At 51.5% G+C, this 13,275-nt stretch overlaps 1 protein-coding gene across 5 annotated transcripts in view; it reads left to right on the top strand.

The window, feature by feature from the left end:
- The window catches only part of Vwa5b1 (von Willebrand factor A domain containing 5B1), a 63,602-nt gene extending 58,406 nt beyond the window's left edge, over positions 1–5,196 (top strand). For all 5 annotated transcript variants that reach the window (XM_015999331.3, XM_042272162.2, XM_042272161.2 and 2 more), the window contains exons 19-22: positions 1,444–1,518; positions 2,145–2,214; positions 2,937–3,054; positions 4,611–5,196. In XM_015999331.3, coding sequence (XP_015854817.1) covers positions 1,444–1,518; positions 2,145–2,214; positions 2,937–3,054; positions 4,611–5,117 — 770 coding nt within the window. In that variant the 3' untranslated portion in view covers positions 5,118–5,196. The remainder of the gene's footprint in view (positions 1–1,443; positions 1,519–2,144; positions 2,215–2,936; positions 3,055–4,610) is intronic.
- The last annotated feature ends 8,079 nt before the right edge of the window (positions 5,197–13,275 follow it).

The following is a 13,275-nucleotide window of genomic DNA, read 5'->3' as shown; positions in this document are numbered from 1 at the left end:
CCGGTCACTGAGTTTCTGGAACTTTCTGGTCTAAACCATTCCTTCTCTGCATCTCAGCCCTAGTCAGGCAGAGGCGTCCATGGAAATCGCAAGCCCCATCCTTCCTGTCATGCTTTGTTCAAGCCCCGTATCTCCAGCCCCTCACCTCTTACACTACCCCTCCTCGTTCCCTACCAAAGGTTATCAGCACTGCGCTGAGAAGTCCCCTGCACTTAGCTCCATCCTCACTACTCAGAACCCCTGGCCCGCCTCTCAAGGGACGTTCTGTTCCCTGGTCAAGAGAGGAGAGAAACGAGCCTCGGAGAAGTCAGCGACTCACTCGCGGTGGCCGTATGTGATGGAATCAAGGCTCGGGCTCAGTGTTTGGCAGTGAACTGTGACAAAGTGACACTGTGTTTACCTCCTGCTTGCCTCAGTCATTCAGCCACTCCATCTCTAGTTCGCTCTCGTGCCGAGTGCTATGGCAATGAGCCCCTTCTCATTTGGGGAGACCGAGGCTTTGCTGGCCGTGTCTGTACACGAACCTCTTTTCTATAATTTAGAGCCTCCCTTATGTCAGCTTGTCCCATCAGTCTGACCCCAGAAGTGACAGTCCCAATAGCCATCAACTTGGTTCAGCGCTGTATTGGTTACTCTTCTGTTCCTGTGATAAAATACCCTGAACAGAGCAACTGAGGGAAGAAAGAACTCGTCGTGGTTGGCAGTTCCAGAGGGATAGAGCCCCTCACGGTGACAAAGGCATGGGAAGGAGCACAGGAAAACAGTGGTGGGAGCAGGAAGTCGGCTGATCACGTTTTCATCCACACACAGGAACAAAAAAGAAAGAGAACAGGAAGTGGGGCCTGCCCTAGTGACTATATCTTCCAGTTAGACTTGACTCCCAAAGGTTCCATAACCGCCCCCCAAACTTTCCCACTAACTGGGGACCTGGTGTTCAAATCCATGAGCCTATGGGGATCACGTCCCATTCAAACCACCACAATCATGTTTGTGGACTATGACTAGCATGTCTATTTTACAGACAGGGAAACTGAGGCTCAAAACCTTCTGTTGGGTCGAGGCTATGTACTGGTGCCTCCTGGAAATGAACATCTCAGTGGGCACAGACCTGGGGAGGAAATACCACCGCATCTAGACTCTGACTCCCATCCTGAAGCCCTCCCAGACTTGCCTCAGATTCCCTGTGGGGTCTGTAGTTGAAGATTTCACTGAGTACATGGCTGAGTACTTAAAGCACTAAGCGTTATCTGAATGATGTCTCACTGGCTCCTCCCACTGACTCTGTGAGACAGGTACCCTTAGCCCCAGTTTACAATGTGAACTGAGAACATTACCAAGAGGCCACTGCTTAGTGAGTGGGGGTGTTAAGTCTTTGATACCAGCATGGTAGGAGGAAAGGAGAGGTGAAGGATGCTCAGGCCCCACTGGCCTCCTCTGTTGCAGCCCTAGAAGAAAGCCCTGCTTCGACCTTCAATAAACCCCTGTCCCCCGGCCAGGAGAAGCAAACCGCTGAGGAAGGTAGGTAGGCAGCTGGGGCTGGCCCTCTTACTGTGTCAGCGGAATGTGAGAAGTACTAGGGGCAGGGAGGCGTCACCAACAGAGTGCCCAGAACTTCACTGATGTCTCAGAACAGCCAGCAAGAGATGGAGGGGATTGTCCCCGGTTTAAAAATGAAGACATTGAGGCTTGGAAGGGGGAAGCAATTTGCCCAGCGTCACTTAGCAAGTTCGTTATAGAGCTGGGCCCAGGGTTGCGTGCCACGCCCACCCCCACCCCCGCCCCCGTTCCAGCTGAGAGGCCATTGTCCCTTGGCACCCATCATGGCATCCTCTAGCAGGGTTGCCAACTCAGTGTCTAATCCAGAAATGGTGTGGTTGGTGAAAAACTGTAACAGTCCCTTCAGTCACCTCCCAGAAGATGCCAGGCTCTGCCTGCAAGAACCCTATAGGCTCCCCTGCCCCTTACCTATGTCACCCCTATCCACGGCCCCTGGGGTGTAGCTGCTCAGCCATCAGTTCGCATCCTGGTACCATCTGTACATAGGCAAGCTCCTGTTCCACTCGGAACCTGTTTCCCCAGGTGGGAGGTGATTCAGTGGACAGGTCCCCTATCAAGTCTCAGCTTGTCATTCTGTGACTCTCTAGGTCCCCCTCACAACACATCCACCAGTGCCCCATCCTCCATGAAGACCTCCGAGACTCTCTTTGTATCCAAGTAAGTGGAGTTTCCTCTGAGAACATGGTGCTTGCTTTCTTTTTCCTGTCAAAGGCAGAGGCAGCCTTACCTCAATGGTGCTAAAAAGTCCTGCGACCTAAAAATGCCAGTGTGCTGGGTCTCAAGCTGTCTAAATATTCCCTCCATTTCCAAGGTCTCTTTAAATATAAACACCCATGGGAAGGCCAAAAATAGTTACTTTTTTCTTTGCTGTGAAAAAAATCACCCAAGCAAAGCAATTTTCAGGGGGTTTGTCTTGTGCTTACTTAGTTTGAGGGTACAGTCCATCACGGTTGGGAAGGCATGGCGGCAGAAGTGTGAGGTGGCTGGTCACATCATATCTGCAGTAAGGACGCAGAGAGATGGATACTGGTGTTCAGTTCACTTTCTCCTTCTCATTCAGTCCAGGATTCCAGTCCATGGGATAGTGCTGCCCACATTTAGGGTGGGTCTTCCCTCCTCCATTAGCCCAGAGAGTTGTCTCTTCCTTGGCCCCAGAACCCATCAGGTTGACAATATCAACTGTCACAACTATCTTAGGAGTTTCCCCATCCCTGGCCTTGGGTGGATACAGTATCCACAGACAGTATCCACTGACCTGATCGTTACCCTGTTGTCCCTAACAGATGAGTTAGGGATGGACACTCCCCCTTCCTCCAGGCCTCCATTTCTCTCTCTGAGAGGGCTGGGTTGACCCAGAGAACCTGTTTCTATCTACACAGGTTGAATCTCAGCAAGCCGAGGCTGCTAACCCGAGCTGCCAAAGGCTTTCTCAGCAAATCACTGTCCAAGGCTCCAGAGCCAACTCGGGGCACCCAGAGCTTCGACTACATACCACTGGTAAGTACCAGACCTCAGACCCCTCCCACCCAGCTCACCCCCTGTCCAGGCCTTCCCCCTCTTCCAAGGGAAGGAGCTCTTGTCTCAATGCCCGTATCTAAAGAAATCCTGAGCTTCCTAGAACTCCCCACCCAAGGAGCCACCAAGGCAGAGGGAACAGTCAGGAATTCCCACATGGGGTGTCCGTATTAGCCAGTGCCAGCCTCAAGATGCTTTTCTATGCTCTGCTATCCTTGCCTTAAAAATTCACGGGACTTGGGCACTGTCCTATAACATCAGCCACATGTCTGTTCTCAGTACATAAAAATAAGCCTTGACATGACTCTCGGATGAGTAAAAGTCCCATCCTAAGGACACACCCTTGCTCCAAAAGTGGCTCTGTAGGTGGCTCAGTACGCCATGGTGCTAGAGGAGCCTGGATCTGCAGCCTGCTGCTCAGAGTCAAGGAACACAGCAAGCAGTGTTCTGCCACCTCTGAGTGTCCCTGAGCTTGGGGTTTGTGGGGTGTGTGAAGGAGAGGCATGGTTCGGGTACATCACCTCATGTCTCCATCCTTCCACACCCAGGCGTGTTCATGGTGTCATTTGGAATCCTCAAAAGTCCAGGGGGACTGAGCACTTACACATGTCATCACTCTGCCAGTGATGACTGAGTCAGACTCAGCGCAGACCCTGAGGAGTCGGCCTTGAGTTAGTTAAGTGTAGTTCCTGGAAGGAAGCACCCAGTGGAAGGCAGGGTAGGAACCGGGCAATCCCACCCCTTAAGAGCAGTGGGAGGTTCTCTTTGGTGGGAAATACAGGTAGGACCCTGAGGCCTGAGGTCAGGGGTCATTCGGGGGTACTAACAGAATGGAGTATGACTTCCCGAAGAAGGCAGTGGCTGAGCTGAGACCTGACTCTTGAGGAGTCATGACTGGAAGCCTAGAAAGGAGACAGCTTGTCATCTGGAGAAGGATGTGGAGGGAAGGGGAGTGCAGGAAAAAACGGAGCCAGGTGGTGCAAGGCTTCATAAATCACACGCTGGACTCCGTCTAACAGAACACTGAGTAAATGGGAAATTGAGCAGGGCCTTCAGAGAGCATGTAATCTAGGCTTTGTGGAGGGAGATCCCTCTGAGTGCAAGACAGATGAACAGATGTGGAGGAGGAAAGAGAGAGGGGGCGGGGAACGTGTGAGGAGGCAGACAGTGGACTAAGAGAGTGACCTGTTAGGACTTAGAGAGTGACCAGTCCCCATGCAGGGACAAGGGTGAGCAGGCTAGGGTCTGCAGGACAGGTCTGCACAATCCCAGTGGCCAAGCAGAGCCTGCACAGGGTAAGAGGCAGGCATGGAGCCGGGAGAGTGAGTGAGTTTGGCCTGGAGAATGATTAGCCCGCTATGTTGAAGGGTAAATTAAATAAGAGCATACCCAGTTGACTTGGGGTATCCCGAAAACAGGCAGAATGGGCAGGAGGAAATGAACAAGCAGACGTTTCATGTGGATCTGGATTTCACGTGGCCTGGGGCCCCATGGCCTGGGAGGTTTGAGACCCACGAAGATGGCTTCCCTGCCCACAGGTGTCTCTGCAGCTGGCCTCAGGAGCCTTTCTGCTCAACCAAGCCTTCTGCGAGGCCATCCAGATCCACATGGAGAAACTCAAATGGACCTCACCCTTCATCTGCCTCCGAATGTCCCTCGTCAACCACCGGCATGATTCGAAGAACCAGAGTCCACAGCACTGCCCTGTTCTGTCATCTCCGTCCCCACCCTGTGAGGACACCTCCCTGGAGTCCCAAGCTGAAGGCAGCTCAGGCCTGGACTCAAGTGCACTGTTGGAGTTCACAGGAAAGCTGTGGGCCACCGTGGTGGCCCTCGCATGGCTAGAACACAACTCAGCTTCCTACTTCATTGAGTGGGAGCTGGTAGCTGCTAAGGCCAGCTCATGGCTGGAGCAGCAGAAGGTACCCGAAGGGCGCACACTGGGCGCACTCAAGGCCACCGCTCGCCAGCTGTTCGTGCTCCTGAGACACTGGGATGAGAACCTGGAATTCAATATGCTCTGTTACAACCCCAATTACGTGTAGGGGAGGGGGAGAGGGATGGGCCATTTGGGTTGGTAGGGGAACTTTTTGAAAGCTGTAGACAATATAGTGTTGCTAGAAAGAGCCTTGGACTGGCAGTGGTGGGCTTGACTTCGATCCCAACCTTGCTCTCACCTCCTAACTTTAGACCAGTCACTGCCCTATCAGGGCCTTAGTTTCCAATCTGCAAAACAAGAGAGTGAGATAAGGCCATGTACTAGATCTTTAAATGGACCCACTCTTCCTTTCCATTCAGACCTTCAGGCAGCTTTTGGGCCATGGCGAGGGAAACACACACACACACACACACACACACACACACACACACAGAGAGAGAGAGAGAGAGAGAGAGAGAGAGAGAGAGAGAGAGAGAGGAGAGAGAGGAGTTTTCCCTGGAGAAAGACCATGTTGGCATGCACCAGGAAGGAAGGACAATGCCCCTGTCCAGTAAAAAGGTAGATAAGAAAATCCATCAAAGATAAGCCACCAGAACCACAAGCTTGTTCCAGGCACCAAGAAACCTTCTCTTGTTTATTGCACCATGGGATGGGTTTGTGTCTCCATGGTAACAGTCCAGGGGCTCCTAATCCCACTAGGAAGCCAACCAAAGAACCATCCCTCCCAAGACTTTGCAAGAGATTCTTCCTAGCAGTTGAGTACCGTATGATTGGCACTAAGTTTGGCTTCCTATCTAAGGAAATGAGGGCAGGACCAGTGGGGGATAGGTTCTCTTCCAGACAAAATAGTAGATTGTAGCTGAGGTCTGTAGAACTACTTTAAAATAGGCAAGCCCACAGGAATTGGTGAAGAAACCAGACTTAAATAATTTACATGCTTTCCATTGTTGGATAAAGTGACTCCATCCATTTGTATGGATGGGCTAGAGTGCCTCTGTGTGCATTGCACTCTGGGATAGTGGAGTCTCTATCCACGTGACCATACCACATTGTCAGGCAGAGAGAAAATTTCACTGCAGCAGAACAGTTGGGCTGCAGTGTGTCTGGAGATGGAAAGGAATAAAAGGCTCTCGAACCTTTAAAGCAAGAGCTGTGGGGGGGCCTCCCCAAATCTAGGAGCACCCTGTGATAACCCTGGACTGGTGTCCAACTGTCTAGGCACCACCCCTGCCCCCTCACACTTCCCCAGAAGTGTGTCTGGATCTCACCAAGGACACTAGCCTGGGACCCTAGACAGAATCTATGGACCCCATAAATCCCCTCTTTCTAAGGTATTAACATCTCATGTGTGTCTCCAAAAATAGTCCCTAAGACCCTTGATATGAAACCCTACAACGTTTCTTTGTTGGTGAGACAACTCTTGATTAAACCAACCCACGGGTTATGGGCTTTGAGCCAGTTGACAGCTCCATGAAGATTCTAAAGGACATACAGTCTCTATTGAGAGCTAGAGGCAGGGATGCTTCCACAGAACACCAGCTGAGGGAAGGGACAAGAGACAGGCCCAAAAGGATTTGGGTGCTCTGCTCCCTGCCCTCACACCCTGCCTTGCCTCTGGTTACGCTGCGGCAGCTTCCCATGGGGCCCCTCGCTGTCTCAACGACCCTCTTGAGGAGTCAAGTCCCTACTTCACTGAATGCTTCTGCTTCCAGTTCACCCTCTGGGGAGAAACAGCTCCTGACCTCAGAGGGGGCAGAATGAAATCTTGGGCACTGGCTTAATATCAGTGTCGCCAAGAGGGACAGGGATTTAGATTATCTTGCCTGAGGTCCCAAGGAGATATGAGGAGAGACGTGTCAACTCCCTTGCTCCATCAAAACCCCCACTACTTTCGCTACACAGCCAACAGCCCTAGCTTCTCCAGGAAGGCAAGGGTAGTGTCCCTTCTCTGGTCACCATGAAAGGAAAAATGGTCAGGCTGTGAGTCAGGACATGTGGACTTGAATCTCAGTCTCGATGCTCTTTCAGATAATAAGAGACTTCCCTTCTCTCCGTATTCTAGAGTTAACCTGCTTCTTTCTGCTAGCATTCCCAGATTCCCTATGGGTAAACATGGATTTACTCTATTTCTGCGTAACTTTGAACATGTTGTGTGTGTACTCCAGGCCTCTCTCTTCCTCTAGCAATGAGCAAACTGGACTATCTAGCCCGCACCTGCCCATGAGCTTGATCCCAGAACTCAGGACCTGGAGACGACAATGCCCATGGCTGGGAGCAGTCCAGTTCTCACCCAGCATGGAATCAGTACTATGAGATGCCTAGGAAGATATGCCCATGTATCCGCTGCCAGAGCTCAGCGGTGTGTTTGATGCATAATTGCTGATCTCTGCAGCCCTGGACTCGCCCTTCTAGCACCATAGTACCAAGGAACAGATCCCTTGGTGTCCAGTAACCCAAGGACTTGGGGAGGGAGTGTCCGAACAAGAGGCATTTGTCAAAACTACTCCAGTTGCAGCCTCAGCACCCCACTGCCTGGCTCACCAAGCAGATGGCCAATGGGTTGGACCTCAAGGAAAAGGTGAGAGCCCTAGGTAGTGAGCACATGCATGGACGCTGAAGCGGTACAAAGATCAAGGAGTGCACGGTTGTTCCTGTGATCTATGTGAACTTGAATTCATCTCATTTAGTTCGTTGAACCAGCTTTACTTCCAAGGTCATGTCAAAGGGACACTGATGTCCTCACTGTGTGAAGAAATGTCCGCTGAGACTGTCCAGCCAGCCTCTATACTGCCTTTAGTGGTAAAAACATGGGCCAAGAATTGAGGAGCCTGTGAGCTGGACCCAAATCCAACTATCACTGCGCTGTGTGACTTCTGGCACATTGTTGTCTTCCTCCAAGGCCCTGTTTTATTTATTTATTTATTTATTTATTTATTTATTTATTTATTTATTTATTTATTTATTTATTTATTTATTTATTGTAGAATGGTAGGATTCGATTAGATGCATACTTCCAAGCTTGTTGCCCACCTACAAGAAACTTCTGTGTGTCAAACACACTGGGGAAACCCCCAGAAAACAGATTTATGCAGGCAAGAAAGATAATCGGTAACGGCACCACCACTTACTGGCACTACTACTTTCCAAAGAGATCACCAGCATGCAGCTCTTTCAAAGGTACCCAGTTGAAAAAATGCTGGTCTTTGGGCATTTCCCTGGGTTGGTACTAACATCCAAACAGCCTTTATAGAGTGCTTGCTGTTTGTAAGGCATGTGAAGTGGCCCTGTGAGCACACTGGCTGCCACCCCTGTCCTTTGGAGTTTGACAAGGAGTACTAGAAGAGCTCCCATGACCCCTCTGGCACTCCTTGGTCCATGGCTGGGTTTATCTTGACTGACCGTACTCCAGACTCATGGTCTTGCCGAGTGTGAGCATAGCCTCAGCCTAGCACTGTCTGAGCACTGCCGATGCTAATCTGTAGATCTCTGAGCACTCTGACATTCTTGATGGTGTGAGGACAGCTGGCCATGGTAACAACCAGAGAGGAGCACCCGATGCCCTTTGGGTCTACCTCCTGCCATAGGCAGACCGTGTCTCTAAGGCTCCTCAGCTGAGGAGTCCAACTCTGGAGCCCAGGGAAGCTCAGCCTCACACTCAGTAACTTGGCTCACACTGAGTGTGTAAATGTAAATAGGTGGCCTTGGTTTCCAATCTGTCCCCTGCTTGAGGCAAAATGAGTGTCCGCGGTGACCTGAGCTGGCATGGTTGTGGCTGATGAGTGGAGCAGCCTCTCCCAATACCAACTCCTGGTAATTTTCATTTGCCCTTTGGATGAGTGAAAAAGCAAGCCCTCCACCCCAATCCCTCTGCTTGCTGGTTCACTCATCCAATAAAGATTTCTAGAAGTTTCCTCTAAATCCTGCCTGCACCCCCCACTGACATCTTTATTTGAGGGCCAAATGCCTCCACCCTCTCCCTCGGCAGGGACTCTTAAAGGAGAGAGCATAGGAAAGGGTCTGTTCCACCTGACCACAGTGGCCTCCTCCCCAGAGACTGGATACCCCATCCCTCTGCCTGGCTGGATGACACCCCAGCACTTGTCATTTGGGGTTCTAAGTCCTGCCTCACTTCTGACACACTGTAACATCTCAGAGTAACCCCAGGTAGAAGTGCATTCTCCATCCTCAGTGCCTCAGGTGGGAGAGGGAAGGTATGAGGCATGCATCCATTGCCTCAGCACTTGGAGATGTTTTTTTTTTTTTTTCCATAGCAGAACTAAGGACAGCAGAGGAAACAAAGAGGCAGACCCCTCCATTGTAACGTGGCTCTCTCTACAGGGCCACCAAAATAACATGTGTGGCATTGTGCAGCTGAGTAACCTGATCCACAGAGGTCTGTCCCCAGGCCGTGGACTTGGTAACCTTGCCCAGCCAATACTATAGTTCCCTACTAGGGAAGTGCCCTGACCCCTGTGTCCATCTCTGCCCTGACCTGGTGACTCTAACCTCACACCAGCACCGCCCTCCCCAGGTGACCTAACAATGCCCGTGTGAGATGTCTCCTGTTGACGCTGCAGTTCTCCCAGACTTCTTGGTCCAGCTGTCCTGCCTGGGCTTGCAGCTGCTTCTAAGGCAAAGTGCTGGTCTCCATGCATTCATGTGGTAATGTGGTATAATTCCAACTATTTGCTCAGGTGGCTTTGGCTCAAGCGGCATGGCTGGTGCTTGTCCCTGTCAGAGCCTCAAGTGCCTATCACACGCTGCCCTGTGTTTTTCTCTGCTCAACCCAATGACCCCACAGTGCCTGGGACACTTCCCGCTTCTTGGAAAATACATTAGCATCTTGCCTAGTGTGGCCCAGTTACACTGATGTTTGCTGAGGTCCTAGATGCCAGCTGTCGAATTCTACCAACACTTAGCCATGCCTGCCCTGGGATTGTGTGTGTGTATCTATTTTCAAAGGAATGGCTGCTTTGCCATGATGTCTCCTGTCCTCCTCCAGGCTTTTGGCTCATAAAGAGTGTCCATGTGACAAGATTATACTTGTGTCTGCTGGTTTTGTTCTCAGAGTCCAAACTACCAGGACAGGGACCGTTCACCTTCCTTAGTGAGCTGCGTCTGTCTTATCGAGGCTGCCTCTTACGGTGACATCATCTAGGTTTGCCTGGGACTGAAAGGTCGCCAGGATATTTTACAATTGGGACAGTCGTGGTCAAATAGAAGTGGGTTCCTGAGAAGTAGATACGGATAAGTTGTATGCACATATGTGGTTTAATCGGGGGTCCCAGGAAATACCCTGGGAGAGGTGAGAAGAGGAATGGATGTTGTGGTATACTTTCTGGAGAGACATACAGAAATGTCTATTCACCCCAGAAAGGGGAAGAAAGTGGCGGGGGGGGGGGGGGGGAGATTCTAAGTCCAGCTCAGCGAGCCAATGAGTTTATTGGGATTGCGTAACAGAGGCAAGGATGACAAAGAGGAAGCTATGCCACCGAGGAGTGTCACTAAAGAGTGCCACGGAGGAGGAGTGCCACCAAAGAGTGCCACCTGCACCAGGAACGCTCACAGAAAAGCTGAACTTCTGAATGCTCCCTGGGCAATTATTTACCTTTTATATAACCTCAGGGAAGGAAGGGCCTTAGGAAGAGCTCCCAAGCCTCCCCACCGCTCCCTCTGGAGGGAGTGTTAACCCACCAGGTCCCCTAGGGCCACCCAGGGTGATCGCTTTTGCTATGGTTTCAAGACTCCAGCCACATCCAACCCAGAGGAAACAGCCACCCAGCAGATAAATGTGAAGGGTCACTGATAGAGGGAATGTTGCTGCTCAGGTTACTACCATGGCCGTGGACCCTCATCCTAACCAGGAATTCTGGGAGCCAGAGTGACGAAAACCTCAAGTTTGCCATGACCAACTGTATGCCCTTGAACTGTAAGCCAGAAAGAACCCACCCGCCTCCCTTACATTGCTTCTTGTTGGGTATTTTGGTCACAACAACAGGAAACGTGATCGACACAAGCCCTTTGCGGATTACAGGGGAAATGGCTGCCTAAAATAGAAGTTCCCATCAGCCCTCAAAACATCACTATAAGGCACTACCTGTCCCTGCAGATAGTGCGGGATGCCAGCAAGCTGAGCCAAAACAGTCACCAACCCCCTGCTGGCCTGCAGCAGAGAGCTAGCCTTCAGCGTGACCAACAAGCCCTGTCACTGTCCCACCTCCACTGGAGGCCCCTATGACACCACCTCTGCCGTTGGGAGGAACTTGGTACTTCATCCTCTGACCCTCCTGGATTGCGGTAAGGATCCCCCAGCCCCTTGCACTGGAATGAGGTGCTGATGGATAATCGGGACTCCTGGGCTGTCTCCAGGAACTCTGGAAGACAGGCGTGATGGCACCCCAGATTCTGGGCCTGCAGTGTTCCCTCTCCTGAGACAGCCTGCAGGCCACTGTTGCCCCTGTCACTCTACAGCCTGAGCTGCCCTGGGCTCTCAGTTCACTCTCACCCTGGTCTGCCGGGTGGACTCCAGCCCCGCGTTCTCAACCTCCATCATTCTGCTGGAAGCCCCGAGGAACTCGCTCCCCGACTGTGACCCTCTTCTGGGAGCACCCAGCCCACCCACACCCAGAGTCCAGCTGGCCCAGGTCTAGGGCCTTGGAAGAAGGAAGGGCCATGCATCCTCTATTGCACAATGAGCCCTGAGTCATCTTACTGACACGTGATGGAAAGGAGTCCTTTCCTAGCCCAGATACCTACGATGCTGGCCAGACCCCACTCTTAAAGCCAGCTCAGAGGACAGTGTTTACTATAGCTTTCTCAGCCATCCTAAGACTAACTGGTCCCAGAAAGGTCTCAGATCTTCCAGAGAGCAGATATGCAACCTTGCAGGTGTTGGCCCATTTCCTGTGTACCCAGCACCAGTGCCTGGGGCTCCACAGCAGGAAAGCAGGGGCTGTTTTGCAGGCCTTGCTGTGTTCAAGTCGTTGGCAATGTCATCCTGACATCCAGCAGAGAGCGCTGTGGGTGTACACTGCCTTCCCAGACCAGGGCTGTGTGCCCGGCCTGGATGTGGGAAGTGAGGAGCAAGCACAGGGGTGGAGGCCTGCAACCCAAGCAGCTCCTGCTGAAAACAAGCACTTCTGCAGCCCAGAAGCCCGATGTGCCGTATGTACTCAGCTGTGAGTTCAGACCCCAGGCTGGCTCACCTATGCCTAGAAAGGACAAAGTGGCCATGTGGTCCTTGCCTGCTTGGCCTAATCCTCCTTCTCTCCTCCACCATATTTGTACCACTCCCCACAACCTCATGCAATGCCTGTCTCTTTCAGACCAGCTTCCCAGATCTCCTCTCAATAGCAACTTCATATTTTACTGGGACTGGGATAGGGAGGGTCTGGTCTGTCTCCCTATTGGACTGGGAGCTCCCAGCTCTATATATTCAGGGAAATCCTTCAGGGCCAGTGTACCTGCCCAGTGCTGTGTACCAGTCTGCTCTCAACAGATTGGAGGTCTTCCAAGAGCAGGGCTTTTATGTCCTCCATCAGACAGGGGGTTTCTCAAATAGAGGTCTCTGTCTCCTCCGTCAGACTGTACATCCTTCAAGGCAGAGCTTCTGTAGCTCTCATAGCACCTGTTCAAGCACTGTCTCCAAGCAGTGATCAGTTTGAGGATAGTCTCTTGGTCATTCACTCAAGAAGGGATCTGAAATGACCCAAGTCCCATGAGTTTCGCATGCTGAGTATAAGGATTTAGACATACAAACATTACCAATGTAGGGGGAGAAAAGGAGGGGACAGATGGAATTTTAAGAGTGGAGACTCTGGCTGTCTTATACATGCCAGCCTTCGCTCTTCCCTGACAGATCTCCTCCATCCACACTGTCACCTCACACTCTGCTCACATCCCTGCTCGCCTGTGCTACCTAGTCTCCCTGCCTGCAGATGATGACTTTGTATCCACACTGCCACCAGGGAAACCTCAAACACCCTCCATGGCTCCCACAGCCTCTGGAGGGAAAATCCGAACTCAGTCTGACATACAAGATCCCTCACACAGACTGGGGGCAGAGGTCTCACTATTTTTTGTCACTTCTTACATGTCATACCAGAGTCATTCCCTTCATCTACAAGCCACGTTGCCTTCTAAACCACAGGGTCCATGATAGACTTGGAGATACAGCTAGAAGCAAAATGAAATCCCTGCCTGCATTGTGGCTGGACTGCCACAGCAAAGCACCCCACATGAGAGTTTAATAAGGTAGCCACCGT

This window comes from Peromyscus maniculatus, chromosome 2 (assembly GCF_049852395.1).
Source record: "Peromyscus maniculatus bairdii isolate BWxNUB_F1_BW_parent chromosome 2, HU_Pman_BW_mat_3.1, whole genome shotgun sequence".
In the NCBI taxonomy this organism is placed as follows: domain Eukaryota; kingdom Metazoa; phylum Chordata; class Mammalia; order Rodentia; family Cricetidae; genus Peromyscus; species Peromyscus maniculatus.
Note: the sequence above shows the minus strand (reverse complement) of the source record. Positions and strands in the feature narration are given on the sequence as shown.